This window comes from Bactrocera tryoni, chromosome 5, assembly GCF_016617805.1.
Source record: "Bactrocera tryoni isolate S06 chromosome 5, CSIRO_BtryS06_freeze2, whole genome shotgun sequence".
Lineage (NCBI taxonomy): Eukaryota > Metazoa > Arthropoda > Insecta > Diptera > Tephritidae > Bactrocera > Bactrocera tryoni.
In genome coordinates, this window is record NC_052503.1 from 49,710,070 (window position 1) to 49,733,241 (window position 23,172).

At 38.0% G+C, this 23,172-nt stretch overlaps 1 protein-coding gene across 2 annotated transcripts; it reads right to left on the reverse strand.

Moving 5' to 3' along the window:
* Nucleotides 1-1,566: 1,566 nt before the first annotated feature.
* On the reverse strand, nucleotides 1,567-18,783 carry LOC120777814. Of its 2 annotated transcripts, none has more exons than XM_040109351.1 (6): nucleotides 17,397-18,783; nucleotides 11,746-11,960; nucleotides 7,573-7,756; nucleotides 7,443-7,500; nucleotides 6,428-7,381; nucleotides 1,567-2,422 (listed from the first exon to the last, which is right to left on the reverse strand). In XM_040109351.1, the coding sequence occupies exons 2-6, from the start codon at nucleotides 11,822-11,824 to the stop codon at nucleotides 2,201-2,203; spliced, it is 1,497 nt and encodes a 498-aa protein (XP_039965285.1). In that variant the 5' UTR covers nucleotides 11,825-11,960; nucleotides 17,397-18,783; the 3' UTR covers nucleotides 1,567-2,200. The 2 variants fall into 2 exon arrangements, with proteins under 2 accessions (XP_039965285.1, XP_039965286.1); XM_040109352.1 differs by having other exon boundaries at nucleotides 17,341-18,783.
* Between the last annotated feature and the right edge of the window lie 4,389 nt (nucleotides 18,784-23,172).

Below are 23,172 nucleotides of genomic sequence, written 5' to 3' on the forward strand. Positions count from 1 at the left end.
TCGAAGGAGATCCGATCCAATTCATTTCCTGGATCCACAATGTCGAATCTGTCTTACAGGACTACGAAGTAGTCAGAACAATGCCATTGTATAGAGTCATCCTACGACATATTAAACAGAAAATTAAAGACCCTGCGAATACGGCCTTAATTTCAATGTATTTAAAGATGATTGGGGAACAATCAAAAACTGTATGTCACTGCACTATGCAGACAAACGCGACCTTATGACTTTAGAAGAAGAAGAGCAATTTTACACAAGAATCAATCGCCAAAGCCTACGCTTCCTGCCTTGGAATTCAAAACATTAACCTAAGGAATTATTCAATCTGCGCTAAGAATAGAGGTAACTAAAATCATATGCAAAAAAACCAAAACCAATATTTGTTCCAATGGAACCAATCCTAAATCACCATTCCCGATGCAGGTGGACCCTTCAATACATTCACAAAGAATAAACTATATGAATCGACCGAATAATACGCCTATGGTAAGGCCATCCAATTATTCTTCAAATATCCATAGAAAAACTCAAAAATTATTTAATGTCCAAACAGAGGACGAAGAAATAAATTTTTAACTTTTAAAACCGGGGATATCGTCAAGTTCCTTATAGATACGGGAGCTAATAAAAACTTTGTCTCCGAAAAACTTTCAATATATTCAAAGAAACTTGAGTGTCCTTTTAAGGTTCACTCAGCCGTAGGTTAAGTAAATATAACCAATAAACTATGTGTACCATTCTTGGGAAGAATAGGTATCAAAAATAATTTGTATTAATTTTTTTCTGAAGAAGATGCTGCTCATTTGTCGAAACTGCTGATATCGAATTATTACAGTATATAGCTGCCATACAAACTGAACGATCGGACTCACGTTATTGCATGGAAAACTGGGTTACTGAATATCTATAAAAAAATTGAGTTTTGAGTAAAAAATGGTAAGACTTTTGTTCATATTTTAATATTCTTAATTATCTCTTCAAAATCTATGTATATCGTCTGCGGTCGGAAGGAAGACCACACCTCGATAATCGAGGAAAACTTTCAACATGGCCTTAATTTTTAGCTTGATTTGACGTGGTATTTTCGCCTTCGGCTTACCTTTGCCACGATATGCGGCCGATTGATCGTCTGTTTGCGAGTCGTAAGCATAGATCCAAGACTCATCGCCAGTAATAATACGTTTCGTGACCTCCCAGTAGTCGGAAGCATGGCTTTAACGCTATTTTTTGAAAAAATTTGGTGATTTTGGAAGCAATCGTTCTTTCTGTTTCACTTTTCTTAAGCCCAAACGATCTTTCAAAATGGTCTTCACTAATCCCTCCGATATTCAGACGATGTCAGTAATCTCTAAAGAAATTGTTCAGTTCGGATCACTATAACGTGTACATAGCTGCCATACGAACTGATACATTAAAATCATGTTTTTGCATTGAAACTTTTTTATTTGTGATGAGTATTACAGCTTCCGTACAACCGAAGATGTTATTATGTTTCAACATGCTTGTCATTTCCGACACAAACATCCGCTTCCCGGTGAGTGAAACAAAAAAAAAACTAGTGCATTTATTTTGTGTGTTGTTTGTATGTTGTTTGTTTTGCTCTAAACGTAATCAGTTTTATTATAAGAAAAACTATTATACACCAAATTATGATATACTAAAATAATGCTAAGTACAATACAATACATAAAATAAATATTTTTAAAAATTACTTTACTTCTTTTGCATCCCAGCATACATTTGTTATTATTTTATTCATATTTTATTAATTTGTTCGAATTTGACTCGATTTGCATACATGTAGTTCTTGCTCTCAAATAAATTTTTCTCAAATTTATTTTCAGCTTTTTCTTATACATTTGTATATATGTATGTATGTATCTCTATATATATTTTTCAATATATCATTACTTTTTATATGTATGTATGTATGTTTTTTTTGGTTATGAATAGGATTAATAACGTCGAAATGAGAATGTGAGAGTCATTTTGTGTTGGCGCCGCAGTCCGCCCATTATAACTATGTTTGTTACTTAATCATTCTTATTGATATAGTATGTATTATATATCTTAGTTCTTTGGACTGCTTGGACGATTTCCAAGTGGCGTAGTTTCGGGGCACTGAATGCTGGGCTTAACTGCTGCTGCGAACGTCTACGTTAATTTTGGCGCTGAGTTTCTTTTAATTAGATAGATATCACGAGCTTTCCTGTGAGAATTGGGTCTCCAGGGTGGGTCTTCGGTTTGGATTTTTGGCTTGGTTTCGTATCGGTGGTCCGGGACTGCCGCCATAACCCGCTGCAAACAATTGTGGGCATGAGTCTTTTATCAGTTCTTGTGTTTCGCGTAGTTGTCGCTGAACTTGTGGAGCTAGGCGTTGAACGCTGATAGCCGGTGGGAACTTGTATTCCGTCGGCGGCTAAAATTATATATTTGTATATGTAATTATTTTGATATAACTATATGTAAATATGTTAATCAACTATATAATATTATTATACATTTGGTTGTCTATGAAAAAATTTAAGTTTAAGGCGTGTGCAGGACAATAATATTTCATCAAATAATGACAATCTTTTACCTAATTCAGAGTTACGGGTGGCAGCGACAATAAACAATTTATTAGCAAGATGAAAATACACAGGAAGCTAGCTGCCGAAAAAATAATAAGTTAAATAAACGAACCACCTCCCAGCCAACCAGCATCAACACCAACACAAACGTCACCCTCGATATCCAACGCAGAATACCTCTTGCCAACAGTGTTACTTCGAAATGAGTTGGCAATTGAGAAGTAAAGTTCTCTCTCGACGAACAAAGACCAAACTCTACAAGTCCTTCATTATTCCCGTCCTACTATTTGGTGTGGAGGCATGTCGGCCTTAGGAGTGTTTGAGAGAAAGGCTTTATGGTTTTAGAGCCATGTTTTCGATTCAGTACCCACCAGTGGAAGCAGAGGAAGACCTCTACTCCATTTGAGAGATCGGCTGGAGAAGGACCTGCCTGCACTTGGTATCTCGAATTAGCGCCAAATAACGAAGAGGAAGGACGACTGGCGCGCTGTTGTTAGCTCGGCTAAAAAGGCGTAAGCGGTGTCTACGCCATTAAAGAAGAAAAAAATTAACGAAATCAGTCGGCCTACGCAAAAGAGTGAATTTCTCCCATAAACTATGTGCAAGATTCTTATTCTCATACCTAGAGAAACTTTCATTTCTCCTTGAGTAGGGTTACCATATTCCCTGATTTGTCAGGGAATTTTGACCTTCGGCACTGATTCCCTGGTTTCATCCTGAATCGGCGATTTTTTAAAATTATTTTTGTTTTTTTTTAGCGAGTGCGTGAAAAAACTGGTCACAACGCAAATAGACTTATTCGAGAGATTTTGTCAGCCGTCAATTGGTAGACCGTAGAATTTTCAACACTAAATAAATATAGAAAATTCTGGCGTTAAATGCTAAAACTTGAAAGAAACTCATAACAATTGACATATAAGGCACAAAGAGAGTTAATATGATGGTACCATACGTTATAGTAAGAGTGGAGAGCTATGTTTCTTTTCTGTGGACTATCATTAAAGCTATGGACTATGGGAAGATTGAGGAATCTTTAAATATTCTGTACAACTTTTCAAATAGAATCTATATAAAGAATACCTTGAGCTAAAAAAAAAATCGTGATGCAGTGGTATCTCAAATTATCCCTTTTCAACCACAAAGAACCGGGTTGTACATTGATTTTTTTCGTAAAAAAGAAAACGATCGTACGAAGGAACAAATACTGATGTTTATAAATGCTCCTTTCTGGAGGATTGACTTTCAAAAGGGTTTAAATTGTAAAACGTAATAATTTCTACACTGAATGAAGAATCCACGAAGGAAGGATAAATAATTGGAGCTCTAAGTCAGCTCTGTTCATACTTTTCAATATCAACAAATCTTTTAATACTATATAACGATTTACAATCCCATTTATTGTGCTTTGTTCCAGGTAAAAAAATAAACCTCATCGCCTCTTGCTTTGCTTTCGAATTCTGAAAATACATTGGTTTGTTTCTCCATGGCAAAATTTCACAAAAGTACTCTCGCAAGAGAGTCTAAAGCTGATTTTGACAATTATTTGAAAATATCTGTTCGACTTCATCACCACATTAGTTGGGGGTTCTAGTTTACAACTTGACAACTTTCTTGGGACCATCTGAACTTTCATAGAGGGCATTGGTTACTTAACCGTTTACAATATTCTTGCATTTCGTTAGGTCAACTAGAAAAATCTCATATATTTATAAGTTTAGGGAGAACAGCTATGTATTCGAAATTAATTATAGTTTGTTAGGCTTCATCTGTGGTGTTAGATTAGGGCAAGTTTCGATGGTCTGAAGGTTGGTCGTTTATATTCTTCTTCTTAATTGGCGTAGACACCGCTTACGCGATTATAGCCGAGTTAACAACAGCGGGCCAGTGGTTTCTTCTTTTCGCTACGTGGGGCCAATTGGATATTCCAAGCGAAGCCAGGTCCTTCTCCACTTGGTCCTTCCAACGGAGTGGAGGTCTTCCTCTGCTTCCCCCGGCGGGTACTGCGTCGAATACTTTCAGAGCTGGAGTGTTTTCATCCATCCGGACAACATGACCTAGCCAGCGTAGCCGCTGTCTTTTAATTCGCTGAACTATGTCAATGTCGTCGCATATCTCGTACTACTCATCGTTCCATCGAATGCGATATTCGCCGTGGCCAATGCGCAAAGGACCATAAATCTTTCGCAGAATTTTTCTCTCGAAAACTCGTAACGTCGACTCATCGGTTGCTGTCATCGCCCAAGCCTCTGCACCATATAGCAGGACGGGAATTATGAGTGACTTATAGAGTTTAGCTTTTGCTCGTCGAGAGAGGACTTTACATTTCAATTGAATACTCAGTCCGAAGTAGCACCTGTTGGCAAGAACAATCCTGCGTTGGATTTCCAGGCTGGCATTGTTGGTGGTGTTTACGCTGGTTCCAAGATAGACGAAATTATCTACAACAACAGTGATATGGGAGTCAAGTCACGAGTGCGACGAGTGTTTGTTTGATGACAGGAGATATTTCGTTTTGCCCTCGTTCACTGCCAGACCCATTTTCTGTGCTTCCTTTTCCAGCCTGGAGAAAGCAGAACTAACGGCGTGGGTGTTGAGGCCGATGATATCAATATCATTATCAAACACTGGAGACGTGTCTTCCGTCTATCACAACATGATCGATCTGGTTGGTAGTTTTTCGATCCGGAGACAGCTAGGTAGCTTGAGGAGTCTGGTACTACAGATAACCATATTTCGGGCCCCGGCGAAGTCAATCAGCCTCAACCCATTTGGGGATGTTTCGATGATGAATCTGTACATTAGGAGCCCCGAGGTGTGAATTGTTAAGGACCCAGCATGCCTATATCAAATGGTAGTCGGTCAACAGTACTTTGCACGACTTAGTGTCATAGCTGAACGGAGCTGTTATGTACAAAGAATTTGCTATGCGGCTGGAGGCGGTGAGTAAGCCCTCGAAAATTTTAAGATGGAGCGACAGTAGTGGAGTGAGGTAGTGTAAAGACATCTTAAAATCTTAACATGGGCACTCTGCAAAGACGGGTACTTTCTCAATTGCTTTGGATCTTGGTGGTTAACGACCTACTTAAAGAATCCGAGGAATGAGGATGTCGATTGACAGCCTACGCTGGCGAAGGTTGGTTTTGGTTCTACGAAACCATAGTTAAGCCAATAATGACTTATGGTGGGCTCTCGAAAAGGATACACTTGCTTAAAAGCATTACCGGCAGCAATGCATGAAGTGCGCGTTAAGGCTCAGTGAAGCTGGGCATATGAAGGGTCCCAAAAAGAAAGACCTAATTATATTTTCTTTGAACTGCATTCTTGAAAGCTTGCATCACTGGGTCGTATAGACCACTGGTGGCACCTGTTTTTTTTTTTTTTGATTCCTTACCGATGAGGGCTATCTGGATGGATTGGCCTTGCCCTGAGCAAATTTCATCTTGCCGCAATCTGAGAGGTTCTCACTGGACATTGCCCAATAGGCAATCAAACGGCAAAACTAAAAATCTTGGCGCAAGTTGTCAAGTTATATGGAGAAAAGTGAGATAGAAACATCCTGACACTTTCTCCACTGTTGTTCAACCCTTGCAAGACTAAAGTTGAAACATCTTGGCAGCCTTACCTTCGGCGAACTAGAGACATAGCCGAATCTGACATTAGCCGTCTCAACATATTTGTGATGGGTTCAAAGAGCTTTGGCTATTTGTAAGGGTCTTATGATTTATTATATAGGAGTTTTAACTAACACAATGGATGTTCAAGTGATGATCGACCTCATAACCTAACCTGAGGGTTAATCAAATTACGCCCATAAGAATTTTTTAATATTATGCTAAGTTTATGTTAATTACCTGCATCGTGTGCATTTGCATTTGGTCACCGTAATACGGCTGACTTTGGCCTTGTGGAGTCTGTTGGTCGTTTTGCGCTGCCGTCATTGTCATTGTGGCCATCGCCATCGCCGCAGTAGTTGCTTGATGCTGTTGTTGATATTGCTGCTGCCCCGTTGGTTGGCCATAATATGCCATTTGTATGGGCATTGTAGGTTGTGGCGTGCAACTACTACCGGTGCCACCGTTTGCATAAGTGTTGGCAGCTGACACCGCTGCAACTGCCGTTGACTGTGCTGTGCCAATCATGTATGCGTTGGATAGCGGAGTTGATACAGTGTGCATTTGTTGTGCAAGCGGACTGGAATTCATAAGCAATCGCCCATCCATTAGGCGTTTGGGGCTAACATTCGTCTTCATGCCACTCAATAGTTGCGGTGAACCACTTACAAGTAAATGTTGGGTGAATTGCGCCTGCTGTGTTGGGTTAGGTGCCTGCATTAGTGTTAGAGCGTTGGACGAATTAGCGGAAGATGCGGAAGTTTCAGGCATCATATTTAGGGGCATTTGTGGCAATACGGTCATTTGCTGCAACATTTTGGTGTTCATATGCGAAATAACTATCTGTTGGGACGCTTGGGCATGTTTCAACGCACCGCTGGCCGCCACCGCTGCCGTCGACAACTGAGTCGCCGCCGGTGATGACCCATGCGCAAGGTAGTCAGTTGCCAGCACTGGTTGCTGAATGGGCATTGATATTGGTACCGGCACAGCGACTGTGGGCTGGAGCATGGCTCTGGGCATTGTCAGCTGTTTAATGGGTGCTTGGCGAATCGGCGTCGTTTGCAGCGAGCGGCTAGCGGAGGAGCATATAGAGGCAGTCAAACTGGCTGATTCCCAATGTTGCACCAAAGCGTTCAATCGTGCCTCCTCGAGTGCGATTTCTGTCTCGCTGGACGAATCGTAGTCGGGTCCCTAGCAATAAAGTATATTAAATTGATTAGAATTTTACTAGCCATATAAAATTTGTGCTTACCTCTTCAATTTTTTTATCGAGCATTCGAAAAAAGTTTTGTTGGCTCGTGGAAATTTCCCTGTAGAAAGTAAGAATTAGAATTGATATTAAGGCATCTGTATAGAAAATGTTTGTTGTTTTAATATCTTACTGGCTTTGAAGTAAAGACAGATTTTTGGCTCGTAGTAGTGACACTGAGACATCCTCATCACTATCTTGTGCATCTTTATTGCTTTGCTCGTCATTTTCGTCATTCTTTTCACGTTCTCGATTTTGACACTTCTCAGTATCTTCAACATGACCTTCATCCTCATCTGTTTCTGCATCTGAGTCAGCTGAGAGAAAAAATATACCAATATTTCTTACTTATTAAAAATATAATGATATATATAATATAAAATTTATGTACATATATATATATATAATATCGAAGGAGAATTTCCCAGGGAAAGAAATGTTTAATACAGCTTTATTGGTTTATGGGATGTTAAAAAAATAAATAAAACTTTATAGGGTGAAACTCACAATCACAGTTTTATATTTTATCTTGTGGTTTAGTTTTTGCATCTTATAAGTTTCGATTAACAGAATTTTGAGAGTGTAGCAAAGCAAAGGAACTAGTCTACCAAGTTTCATTCAGATGTCGCAATTTTTTCTAAATTTATCGCTTGTATGGACGGACGGACAACGTCTGGTGTGTTTAACGTGGGTACTTGCTGACGACAGCCTTACTCCACGGCGCTCAAAAGCACAGCGGATCAATATAATGCGTTGATCAGCGCCCTGGGAATGCTAAGCATTTTCAGTACCAATTGGCAGTGTGGCATGGACATATTAACCACTTTGGTAGGGTTCGAGACCCATCTAAAACCTCTGCCGTACTTTGGGTCCGGCACCCGGTTGCAATGCAACTCCACATTCAACTGACAAGGTCAGTTCTTCCGCATTTGGGTTTTAACCACAACCACCACGAATCTCCACAAAGGACCAAACCCAATAAGCAGATTGGAGTTACCTTCAAGGGCTAACTGCTCCCCGTGGTACCAGGTTAAAGTCTTTGGTGTGACTTTGTAACCGAAGCTACAACCAGTGGAGCTTTCATACAGCTCTGGACTGGTGGCCAGGATCGTAATCGCCTCTTACGACAGGCATGCCTTACCACGGGTATATTCGATTTCTCCCCCGAACCCAAGGGGGTCCCCCTACCCACAGGGGGAAAAGCCAACGAGCGTTTCTCCTGTCTCTATATATACGTAAACTAGTTCTTCAGATTTTGAGATATCGATCTGAAATTTAACACGCTATTTTCTCCGCAAGAAGCTGTTCCTTTGTCGGAACCATACAAACTGATTCAATAGAATCAATCCTTTGTATGGTAATCATTTTTATTTGACAAGATACAAAACCACAAAATAAAGTTGTGCTTTCTTAATTGTGTTATTATTGCAATAATGTTGAGACAAATTGCACTGGCATATTGCTGTACATTAGAGCGGTCCGATTATGTTTTTCCGAAAAAATCGCGTATGCGGATACCATATGTGCTATGGATAATTCTGAACAACTTTGCCTAAGAAACCATGGTTTGAAAACTGGTTTCAAGCCAGGGAATTTTAAGGCGAAGTTTAAAAAAACTGAATAATCGTTTCTGATCTGACCGATTCCGATAAATGATCAATACACCTACGTATTAAATTTCATTTGAATATCTTACAAATTTTCTTAGGTAAAGTTCTTCAGAATAGTCCATATAATATTTCCACCACACGCGACTTTTCCGTTTCTTTGGCTTCCTGTAAATCAACCCGCTCTAATGCGCATATACGAGTACTTGTAGACAGGTGGCAGAGATGTGTGGACAAATTGATTGATTTGATTTAGTTAGTTCAGAAGTTATACATATTGTATATAGCTACATATGTATGTATTTATGCTTCTGTAGATGTATGACCACAAGTTATTGAAGAAAGTTTACCGCGTCATAACGGCTGAAGGAACGCAAGCAAATTGTTTGGAAACGCTCTTAGCGATGGGGGGTAATGATGCTGATTGGCATTGCAATGGGTACTGCAACTTTCCTACGCTGGACCATATAATGTAATCAGAATATACATATGTATATATAGTTGTGTACATACTCGTATGTGACTCTCTGTAAATTATGGCAAACATAAAGTCCTTTAAGTTTTCAGCACTACTGGAAAACAGATGATGAATTTTCAAAGTTCCATCAAACTTTATAATTGAATAGCTTTAGTAAAATTCTTTTGGAAAATTTAACTCGGATACATATATTTGAACAAATTTTTTGGAATAGATTTTGTTCAGTGCCCTATCGAAGATGGACGATCGAAAAAAGGGTAAAAATGCAGTTCAAGCAAGAGGAAACTTAAGTGAAGTGTACGGAGAAGATATCTTGACCGAACGCCAATGCCACAATAGGTTTGCAAAATTTCCTTCCGGCAATTTCGACCTTGAGAATATACCACGTCCTGTATGCACTCGTGAAGCCGATGTGAATAAAATCAAGTCGTTAGTCGTCCCAAATTTTCAAATAAGCTCAAACTACTTCGAAGGCCAATAGTGAACAAAAAAGGTTATGCTGTCGGTTTGGTAAGATTTCGAAAGGATCGTTTCCTTTGAGCTTTTACCCGAGTATACCACGAATAATTTTGAAGTCTATTGTGAACACCTGAACAAATTGAATGATGCACTCAAACAGAAGAGGCGAGAATTGATTAATAGAAAAGGTGTAATGTTCCACCAGGAAAATTAGAGGCCTCATACAAGTTTGATGACACGCCAAAAGCTTTTGCTTGAATGGGATGTGTTACCATACCAATCATTATCTCCATACTTGGCACCTTCGGTCCAATACTTATTTCAGTCTCTGGTAAATTTTTTGAATGGGTCCGGTATTCGGTCGACAAGTCGTTCCGCAGAATCGGTAATTGGAGCAACCATGGACCGGTATCGCACCACATTTAATCTAGTGGATAATTCGCATCCTCAGACGCGTCGTACAATGCGCACACAGTAAACGCTATTGCTCAGAGTATAGAAGAAGACCCAACTGAATTCATCCGCCATCGCTCGCAACAATTGGAATTATGGCCATCCAATTTATAGAATATTTTTCAGAAGGATCTTGTATAATGGGCTTACAAAATCCAACTCGTGCAAGAATTGAAGCCGAATGGCTATCAAGCGAATTTCAAGTTCGGTGAATGTGCCGAAAATGAGATGGCCGCCGATCTCGATTTTCACAAGAAAGTTTGTTTAGGGATGAAGCTCACTTTTGGTTAAATGGGTACGTTAATTAACAAAATTGTCACATTTTGAGTGAACAACAACCTTTATTGAAGAATTCCGTTATATCCTCAAAATGTCACTGGTTGGTGGGTTCCATGGGTAGAAAAGCTTTGTGCTGATTTTACCTTGAAACAACTTAAAAACGATAACGATTTTTTTAAGAAAATCATTTTCTCCGATGAGGCTCACTTTTATTTGAGTGGTGCGGTAAATAAAACAAACTGTCGATTCTGTTGGAAAGAAAATCGGCAAATTATTCATAAAAAGCCATACCATTTACCTAAATTGATAGTTTGGTGTGGTTTTTGGTCAGGTGGAATCATCGATCCGTACTTCTTTTGCAGTGAAGCTGTCACTGGAGAGTGCTATAGATCGATGATAACCATGATTTTGTGGCCGCAGTAGGAAGAAGTTGATCTTGACAACAACTGGTTCCAACAAGAGAGGCTACGTGCCACTGAACACGTGCTACAATCGAATTATTACGAGGAATGGAGATTCTATTATTTCAAGAAATTCTGCCACCGTATGGCCTCCAAAAAGTTGTGATTTAACTCCATTAGACACCATTATTTCTTATGGGATTATTTGAAGTCATTGGTCTTTAGCAATAAAGCAGATTCTTTTCAAGCTTTAGAAGTCTATATTGACAAATTGACATTCATGACATACGACTTGATGTAGTGAAAAAGTACTCGAAAATTGGGTAAATCGAGTTCGTTCATGCAAAAGAGGTGGTGGACGCCATTTGAATGTTGTTATATTCAGAACTTAATTGTACAGATTATACTTCACATTAAATGAAAAAAAACATTTGATTTTCCTTAACAATTAGTATGTTTTTTTTTGTACTATTAAAATTTTTTGGAAGGAACTAGAACATATCGTTATCGTTTTGTTGTTGGATTTTCACAAATGAGGGCTTCCCCAAATATTTATGTATTCGATACATTAACTTACATACTATATGCATACTCGTTTCTTATATCTAATATGAAGCTCCGACACTTACCGTGACCTCCTTTCTTTCCATTGGCTTTGCTCTTTGATTTTCTGGGATATAAATGGATTTTGCTTTGTCCACAGCCCATAATCCGTGTAGCAGCGTTGCTGCTATTACCGGTGTTGCTATTTTTGCTGCTTCTGTTTTCTAATCTGCTTCAAACAGAATTTGCAGCCGGCTGTTTGTTGGGTCTTATTGTTTCCTGTTCACCCTTCCTATGATTTCTGAAAGGTTCAAATGAATACATAAGTCATATTAATATTAATTTTTTACTGAATAAAAAGGGATAATTCAGTTAGTCAACTATTGGAGTACTAACATTCAAAAGTGGACCAAAAGGGTGCTGAGTGAGAGTGATGAAAAAAGGGTAAAATCGGCCGCTATTGCAACAAAGCGGGAGACAAAAGTCGCACGAGAGTGAAGCCTCCCTTTTTAAAAGACAACGATCGGGCAAACTTTTAGTGAAATCATTAAGAGTCTAATGGGTAAAAGAGTTGGTTAAATCAGTGGGCGAAACGGACCTTGCGCTAAGTTCTAAGTTTTGCGTTTGGTACCTGGAAGATTCCTCTTAATCAGTATTGTTTTAGGAAATAATCAGGTTTTACAAGCCCTCAGGGTAGTACGACTAGAGAAAACTAAAGAACCTTATCGGTAAGCTTACTACGGAGTCACTTGGTCTTCTCAATGATATTAAGGTAGCTTTAAGCTATAAGGATTCTTAAGCTGTTAGCAGACAACTCTACAGGTACAACTAGAGCTGTTTGTGGGTTTTAAATAATTTCTTTAACCTAAGTGATGTCGTTACGGCATAGTTAAAAAGCGACGTTGGAGAATTCTGGCTGTATGACAAGCGATAATAAGATAGAACCACCCCTGATATTGCGAAGGAAGACGCTATCCTGTCTTCGGCGACGCGAAGCAAAACCAGAACCAGGAACCCCATTTGTATGAGTTATCATATTTAAGTAAGTGAAAAGTGGGGTATGAGCGTTAGAGATACGCTTAAGCTGTCACTTGTTGCTCCCGCTCCGAAAAATACAACCACTACGGTGATGGAAAAAACCGCTCCGAGTATTTTAAGAAGATTGTCGACCTTCTGAATGTGTGGCGATCAACTCATTCAAACCCTTCATGCCAGGGTAGCTACAACAAGTAGTTAAGGGAACGTGCAACTGGCTGATGCGCATCTGTGCGAACTATATGTGTTTGAGATATATTCCGGAGGCTTGTAAGATTTACGTTCATCCCGAACGCCGGTAAGATCAAGGACATTTGGGCTAACCAGTCGATTCTTATTCCTACTGATTGAGAGACTAATTAACTTGCACATAAGAGGTTGCATTCCGAGAAATTGTTTCTTAGGAGCCCAGTACGCTCGAAGTAAGGGTAGGTCAGTAGCAGTGGCGTAGCTTGGGGGCGAAGAAGGAGGCCGTTGCACCGGGCGCAACGTCTTGGGGGCAAAACGATCTTCGCTGTTTTTTAATATTCAGAAAAATTCAACAAATTTTTTTACAAAATTTATTATAAAAGATAAAGAGTTGTACACTCACAATGTAATAATCTGAATAACAATGAAAAATATTAATTTTTACTCGAATACTCTTCAGTTTTTGAATTTTTCTTATATCTTTTGGCTTATATATTTCTTAAAAATAGTAATAGGTGCACTTTTCTAGCTTTGTCTAGCGACGTTTTATATACTTAATACCGAAGATATTTTGTAAAAATTCAATTTTGTTTGAACCACCTCATGAAACTTGTAGGTAGGTAGATAAAGGGGGTAGGCAGAACATCCTTGACCCCGGGCGCCCGAAGTTGTAGCTACGCCACTGGTCAGTAGATACCACCTTGCATACTATAGGGGCTTGGTTGCAGAAGCCGTCAAGGTTAAATAATTCATAGTTGGTACCTTTCTAAATGGCGAGGAGCGTTCAACAACGCTCTACTGGAAGTTTTAAAATTTAAAACAATAAAAATTATAGTAGGATGAAAGCTATCGAAAACAAAAGATAAAATAACACACATTAAGGGAAAAATAATTTACGGAGAATTTATAAATTCTCAAATCAAAACTACAGACTTTTTAAAAAAGTCAGTAGGTTCTATATATTTCGAATGGTATAAAAAATATAAACTTTACTGTAGTAAATAATTTGGTAAAAAATTTCAAACTAAAATCGATTAAAACCTGCGTTTTTTAATTCATTCATCTTTTTTGCTTGAAATTGATAAAAAAAAACATTCTAAAAAATTTAACCACGTCAGATTTCTCCGTTTTCCCGATCACAGATCTTCCTTTAACGCTTATTGTTTTCTCTTTCGTTTCCAACGGTTTTCAATCTACTATTATTATTTTTTTTATAGGTTTCAAAGGTTTCTGTACTACTCTTATCAGGTTTGGACAGTTTTTGGGTTGAGTCGAATCTCAAGAACCTTATTTTTAATCTTCTTTGCGACAGAATGGTTGTAACTGAATGAGGTAGTGTAAATTGATTTAGAAATATTTTTTGTCTGTAATTGTCGTATTTGAAATGTGAACAATCCTAAAAGGACTCTCCTTCTAATTTCTCGGATTTTCTGTCTGCTGACCACGACTCTCGCAACAAATTCCATATCTAAAACCTATTGTCAACTCGGCAGCCTTCAGCAACGAAGAATAGGAGATTGTGTCAGCAAGATATTTGGAACATATTTAAAAATTTATTTTTAGCCTATTGTGAACCTAATTTCAAATGCCATAGTGATATTTTTACAACGTAGAGAGTTAGAATGTAATGGGTGTAACGAAAGTGTTGTACTTTCGCAATTTGCAAGGATCAAAGCTGAGGAAAAACTTTAGGTGTTCCCAAAACTTTACGAGTTTATTTAAAATTGTTGCGTAAAAATAAAATATTCGTTATTCGAAGAAATGATGAATGCATTGACATCTTTTGGTACCTTACTAAACTACATTCTTTACTATGTATATGGGAACTGGGACAATTCACGCACCGATTTCACTCATTCAATCGGATGTATTCTTATATCAGCTATATGGGCTAGGAGTAATATTGACCCGATATTATCCATTTTAGGTACAAATATACACTGTTAGACGAAATAGACGCCCTATGAATTTCTCTAATATAACCACACACTGACCGATATATATGGTATAAAGTCAACAGGATGTTTCACAATCCTTATATTAGGTATATAGGCGCTTAGGGAAATATTGACCCGATTTTACCCATTTTTGACAAAAGGATACACTATTAACCAACAAAGATTTCTCTGTATTTCAATAATATATTTCGCGGATTGTCCGATATTTTCGATACAAAGTCAGCCATAGGCAGTGGTTTCCACATGTTCCGTAGCTGGGGGCTTGAAAAGTTATGATACGATTTTCGCAAGTTTTAGATATAAGATGGCATGTCTTAAGGGCTCTATTTTATTTTGATTACGTGATTGGCTCTCTATTTATATAGCGTAAAGCGAAAGAATCAGATGAAAATTGTATTATATGAAAAGTAGGTAGTTCGATTTCGTTCATCTTCACAGTAAAACCTAAGAAGTACAGGATAATGTTACGTATCAAATTTGTTTGAATTTTGTTGAAAAATTCCTGAGATACACAATTTCATTTAGAAGTAGGCGTTACCGCAGCCAATGTCCAATAGATTTTATTAAAATTTAACGTCTGTGTTTTCGCAGTGTACAAAGAGGTGCTAGAAGAACTTGTACTCAGCAAGTTTATTTGACTTAGCCTTAGTGGTTTGAGAGATATCTATATCTAGATATATTTAAAAATTTCCAATGAGGCCGCTAACTGCTGCGACTTCCTGCGCCAAATTACAGGGTTAGATTTAATACTCTAGGTTTTTGATAAACGGCATTTTGTGGGCGTGGAAATATTGCAGCCGTCAATCTGTAATATTAGCTTTCTGATAGTGCCTTAACTCGCTTAATTTTAATGGATCTATGTAAAATACAAACAGATCAGCAAAGCTACAATGCGATAAAAATCACTCGTAAATTGTCATTAAATTCAACGGGTATTTGATATTAAAAAATGTGTTTTGCTAAATTGGTGGGACTGTCCCTAATTACTATGCTTACGAGCCTTCAAAGGCGGTCGAGAGATCGTTGAATGCCTCGTTCTGGGGGACCTTCGACCTCTTCAACTGATGAAAATATTAAAAAAATGAAAGATATGTTGCTTGAAAATCGTCAGGCTATGTTTTTGGTGGATATTTTGGGTATGAAACGCGTTCTTACTCGACTCGTCCCGATAAAGTTGGTTTTTTTTTTTTTTCAAAAAGATTACCGTAAACAGTCCTATTTGGACATGCTTGATCGTTCGAATTCCGATCCCTCTTTCATGCAGAGCACTATACCTGGCGATGAGTCATGTGTCTGTGAGTTTGGCATGCAAATAAGTCAACAATCATCGGCATGGAACCCGTTTTCAGTTGAACGAAGGGTTAAAACAAAATTCGCTGAAGGACCTGAAGGCCGTACTAAAAAGTGCTTATGAAAAGTGTTTCAAGGATTAGAAAGTTCGTTGCCATAAGTGTATTTGTATATTTTGTGTTTTATTTGATTTATTTACAATTTCCGGGTACTTTTTTGTCAAACTGTATTATAATCATGGCAAAGATTGATCAAGCTTTTCAACAAATTTAAAATTCTTTGCATTCCCAACACTTATAAAGACAATTCTTAATGTTTAATGTTTGGACACTAACTAAGAATTTTCGTATACTTATTTACTTGTAATAACTACTACAAAAAGTTGCCTATAATCCTTTTAACAGATCTGCTCGTAAAATCAAAGGAATCATTCTCGCATTTTTATTTGTTTTCCCTATGATGTGTAGGTACATATGCATGTATGTATGTATATATGTATGTAATATGTGTGTACGTGTGGTATGAATTATGTGCATATTTTTACATACGCATATACTTTTTTATTAGTATACATATATAGAAAGCAAATAGGTACATATGTATGTAGGTATGTTCATTCTGCTCTCAATTCATAGCTTTCTTTGAGCAAAAACACTCGTGTCGTTAATAAACAATGTATTTTTGCTCTTTCTCTTTTAATTCAAGAAAGTTTACCATATACACAAATATTCATAAGCAAGAACATACAAATTAACAAACACATATTTTAAAGTATCTGCTATATACATACATGCTAATATATACATATGTATGTATTTACAAATAGATGGTGTAGTTGTGGAAAAATATATTTTGGTTTAGAGGGACGAGGAACAATTGTAGAGGCCATGGCGGTGTTTTTTATCCGTTCTGGTCGTCGCACTATCAGACTAATCTGCTACATACATATGCACATACATACATATCTACAGACATGCATATGTTTAGTTTAGAACGTTTTGGCGATTTTTTCACCACGCTCATGCCTAAGATACCATAGATATATTTGAAAGCAGCAATGAGGTGAATATATAGTGCACATGTATGTATGTATGCTTGTAAAATATCAAAACAATAATGAACTGTGATAGGAGGTGATATAGTATATACATCTATACATAAATATGGACAAGTGTGTATGCATATGTTTGTCTTTGGGTATTTACGCACAATTTGCATACATTTGTGGCGATATAGTGTAATGTGCTTGCGAACATGACACATACTTGAATGACAGCTGATACCGCCCCTCTCGGCGGCGCCTCTTTTCTGCTTTGCAGCTGGGTGATGGTGGTTGTTTTTCCTTTTTTGTTTAATTTACCGCTGAGGTGAAAGTTGACACGGGTGCAGCCGAAATGCAATTATTACTTTTATTTTCTATTTTTTATGCCGATATTCACCAATATTGAATCGTTCTATATATCGCGACGTTGGCTGTAGTCATCACTTTTATATACATACATACATATGCATGTATGTATGCTGATATACACATATATGAACGTTGTTGTTATTCTGTTAGCTTGTTGTTGCTGTATTTGTTGATTATTTCCATAACACGCACATAATTGTTTTAGCGTTGGCGTATGGAAAATTCAACACCTGTGCCGTGTGTTATTTTTTGTTTTTTGTTTTTTATTTTCGACTTTTATTGTGCGGAATTCGCCATTTTTTATGCTTTATATAAACGCGTCAAAGTGTCTGATGAAGTGTAGCGCGATTCCCATGGGAAGCAACCACAGTTGGTGTATGCGGTACGAACCCTGTTATGTTTAAAGGAATGTCGTCGTCGTCGCCGTCGGTAGCCAATAAACTTAACAACAACAACTTCAAAAATACGCTTTCTAAATGCTGTGTAATGGAATGAAGTATTGGTGAAAGCAACACGATTGACGATGACATTAAATTTATTGGGGACAAAAGCAGGGCGCGTCTCCTTTTTGAACGCCGACGCTATAGCTGTTGGTGAGCTGGCCAGTCAATACCAATCGCTCATATAAAGATGGCGGCCAGGTAGTGAGTAGTCTGTAGGCAAACACCATCTAGGTAACCGTTGTCTATAGTTTAAAGTATTCTTCGATCTTCGTTGCCGATTTTTTCACGCCTTTGTAAAATTTCCACTTCCAGAGATATTCAACTTTTGCATTCCTCTATCCACCATTACTTCCTGTAGCTCCCGTTTTGGCTTATTGGACTAGCGTATACGCTTTTCCTGCTTCCTTTCGTCGATTCCAATACTGCTACTTTAAAATACCCTTAATGCTTATTCTTCCACTTGCTTTTATTCCTAACATACATACATATATACACACATATGTACATGCTAACACATATACACACACACTATCATATAAAATATAAACGAGTGCTGGAAATTTGTATCATGGTTTTCACACTTTTCGTAATACTTTCAAAAGCAAATTTTCAATTATTGTTATTCACTGATTGTGTTCGATTTTGTAATTATCCTTGTTATTACTATTTCCTGCATTTTATTTAGCATTTTCATTGGGTTTTCATTGGATTTTTACACAATTTTCACACGCGCCTTTAGCAAGAAATATGCACTGCGCCGTTTTTCTCCGTATTTTTCTACGCGCATCTAACCGAAACTGAACAATTCGTGCTTGCATGGAACGGTTCGTTTCTTCATAGGAAAATCCGGAAGCTTCACAACAAAAATAAGCTTTATACGTCATAGAAACTCACCACCCTTAATAATGAGAGCGCATGTGTTCGGCTTTTGGCCAGCTATGAGTCGTCAGCAGCTGACGAGAGTCTACCATGGGATAAACGCAATAAATGGGGATGTCCACAAGTGCCTGCTTTGAAGCGAACGCGACTGGTTTCGGTATTTTGATTTCGTTGCTCCGGAAACAGCCTTAAAAGCTTTCTTTGCCGTTTTCAAATTTCTATTCATTCAACAATCTTTAGTTCGTTTCGCTCTCTAAAATGTTCTCATACTCTTATTGTGTCGGCAACTGGCAACTGACTCCTGTCTGCAGTTGGGCGCTTGTACTGTCGCCAACACCAATTCATTGTTATCTTTTTTTCGTAGTGCCAATGTTGCTTTCATCGTCGTTGGCATCGGTGTCAGCGTCAACGCCAGCGTCGGCGTCGGCGTTGTCATAGTATTTGCTGTTCGGGTGTGCAGTCGCATAAAATTGATTTTTCTATTTTTACAAAAGTGTTCCGCGTACAACGGTATTACTGTTTCGTTGACTATCTTTTCATGTGCTGACACTTCAAATTCCGTTGGTCCGAATACCCGCCCGTAAAGATACCCATCACAATGAGACAATTTCACAGCTCTTGAAATATTCTTGTATGTATGTACATATATACAAAATGGAATGAAAATGTGCATACGTTTTAGGACATTCATAAATTTATAAATGAACAACTTCAGTCTCTTTTTGGATTCCTATTCATTCGATGTTTATATTTTGATATCAACCAACTGAACCACATGTTCTCCAATTCCCTTGCATTCAATTATGGAAGGCAAGCCATTGAACATGGTTCTACAGCATTCGCGATGCGTGAAACGAGTCACCTTTCAGAATTAAAAGTGGAATTAGAATGAGTGTCAAAATCGTGCTTTGAGGATTTTAACACCTAATACGCTAAGTGTCTATTTGCTGGGTTTTGAAACGAGTTTGTGCCTACCACAAAGTAATCGAATAAGGAAATAAAGGATGATCCATTTTGAGGTTCCCTACTTTTTTAAAGAAGAAACACAGAAAAATTTAACTTATTGGGGAATGTTTATTATGTTTCGAAAGAACGTTTTTTGCCATTAATTTTTTGAAGATTATCTCCTTCAAATGTTGAGCGCGGCTACGTCACAGATGGTCCACCCGTTTAGTACATTTTTGGATGACTCGTTCGAGCATTTCGCTGGTAACTGGCGAATGACACACGTGATGTTTTGCTCCAAGGTCTGAATCGAAGCGGGATTGTCCGTTGTGATATAACACGATCTTGGCGGCCAATCGGCCGTCCCCAAACGGTTCTCATCGGGTTGTTATCTCAATAAATCCACTGATTGATGAGATGTGTGGGAAGTGGCGCCTTCTTGTTGAATCCAAATGTCTCCGAGATCGCGAGCTTCAATTTCAGACATCAAATAATCGGTTATCATGACGCGATAACGGTCGGCATTGGCAGTTACGTGCTCACGGGTGTTTATTTCTGCATAAAATAGCAGCTCTTGAATCTTTCACGTTGTTCTTCGTCCACAACAACTTTTCTGTTTACATACACATTGTGCCAGAAATGGGCCTCATTGCTGAACAAAATTTGGCTTGAAACGTCCGATCTTCTTGGAACTTTTCAAGATCCCATAGCGAAGCGATGTCGCTAGGGAAGTTCCACCGGATTCAATTCTTGCACAAGCTGTATTTTGTAAGCTTCCAATTTAAGATCTCGAAGTAAAATGCGCCAGTCCGAGTTGCTGCGAACGTTGCAGAATCGACTCTCCACGGTCTTCGTGTACGCTCTCACGGCTGTTATATTTTATTCACTTCGTGCTGGACATGGTCTTTTCATTCGAATATTATAACAATAATGAAAGCTGGGTCTCAAGATGGGTGATGGTGTTGCGAATAGTACGCTCAGTAGGCCGATTATGTTGACCATAAGTTTAGCGAAGAGCTCGAAATACATTCTTTACAGAACGTGAATAAAGTTGAACGATTTGTAAACGTTGTTCAGTCGTAAGTCTTTCCATCATCAAACGCCAAACAATATTGACAAAAATAACATGACAGCTTGACGCGACTCAAATTTGCCCGAAAAAACATGCTCCTGAGTCAATTCAAGCATGTATAAGATTAATGAAATTCACTTGTTATAAGACTCAGGTTTGTCAGGTTCTTTGGTACAATCCTAGCATTGGCAAGTTTATATCTAAATCGTTCATCAAAGTTTTGTTGAGTCGATCTGTAAGAGATGTTGAGATCCTCTGCTATCTATCTGTGATGCGAACACGACTGTTTTCAAGCATTGCTTGTTTAACTTTTTCAATGTTATCGTCATTAACAGAGAAGGATGGACGACACAGATGAGGCAAGTTTTTGATGACTTTACCCCATTCACTGAATATTTTGTGTAATTTACTTTTTTTTTTCTATATTTCCTTATTTATTGGATCTGCTTGGTGAAGCCTAATAATAAGTATTCAAATCTTAAAACTAAAGAAGCTGAACAATGTGATCGAGCTTTTTTGGTAGAACGTTGGTCTCTAGTAGGCTGGTAGATCACTTCTTTTTAAACGTGTTTGATTGCAGGAATTTACCAAGGCATTAGCCAATAGGTTTGGATATTCGCGAAGTTTTGTGATATATCTATTCTTCTGTCCTCTATCTCCTTCTTTATCATAGGAATACCCTGAACAGGGTATATTAAATTTATCACGAAGTTTGTAACACCCAGAAGGAAGGGTCAGAGACCCTATTTTTTTTTTTGTTTTTTTAAAGTAGGGGGAAGCATCAAAAGCCGGAGTGCGGAACTTTAATCCGCTAAACCTAACCTACTCCCAACTCCAGACTCTCCCACGGAACCACCTGATTATATAAAGTATATATACATATGTATAAATGATCAGTAAGTCGAGCTAAGTCGATTTAGCCATGTCCGTCTGTCTGTATATATACGAACTAGTCCCCAGTTTTTAAGATATTTGAAATTTTGCAAACGTCATTTTTTCTTCAAGAAGCTGCTCATTTGTCGGAACTGACCGATATCGGACCACTATAACATATAGCTGCCATACAAACTGAACGATCGTAATCAAGTTCTTGTATGGAAAACTTTCACATTTGACGTGGGATCTTCACGAAATTTGGCATGGATTACCGCTTAAGGTAACAATATAATCTCCAAAAATTGTCGGATTGCTATAGCATGTAGCTTCCATACAAACTGAACACATAGTTACTAACAGAAATGCACCTGTGAAGGGTATTTAGCTTCGGTGCAACCGAAGTTAACGTTTTTTCTTGTAATTAATGTTTTCATTATGCATGTTTCATGGTGAACCCGTGATTGCTCTAAGCATTTTAGATTGTGAACCTTTGTATTATATCAATGTTAGTTGCACAGGTCGTATCCTACAGTTGAATGCCATGCATCCAAATTGGTTTTATGATTGCATTGTATAACAGGACTTTGTTGTCTAGGCTAAGTTTAGAATTTTTGTTTAAAAGCCAATTTGAATTTGCAGCTCTTAACTTCATGCAAGTTATTTTATTCGCTACACTTCATGCTTTCGCCACGTCAGCTTTCGATCCAGGTGAATCCCAAGATAAGTTGCTTCACTCGCTTGGGGTACTAAAACATTGTTTATTTTAACTGTCCGACACGTATTTATAATATTTATACGCCAGTTGGCTAGCCATTCTTCGACAAAAGTTAAGTTCTGCTCCAATATTATTGATGCTCTGATGGAGCATTTGTTACGGCTTACTAGAGCTGTGTCATCCCCGAAAGTGGATGTCAATACGTTAGTAACTGTTGGAATATCTGTTGTATATACAGGGCCGGATTTAAATTTTTGCCGCTCTAGGGCACTGGAAAAAATGCCGCCTGTCACTGAAATATCACTCAAAATTATTTAGATTTGATATTATGTTTTTTAAAAAATTAAACTGGCCGGACTTTTTGAATTGCAAATTGGTCGATTAAATCTTCACAATTAAACGTTGAAGTACATCTGATTCGATGCATAGAATAGCGAAGCTATTGAGTTTATTTGCACTCATTGTAGAACGTACATAAGCAGTTTTTAACTCTTTTCAAATAAGAAAACGATCGTTCTGCGCTACAGTTTGTTACAGCTAAAGTAATAAATATTCGATGTGCAATTTCTACGTTCGGAAACTCTGTATAAAGGTCGTTTGCACGCAAAAGTTTCGGAATATCGGAAGGTGAATTTTGTTCCATTTTTTTTCAGTGCAGTAAGCATGGAAGTGCCCAAATTCGTCCTCCAATGAGGACTCA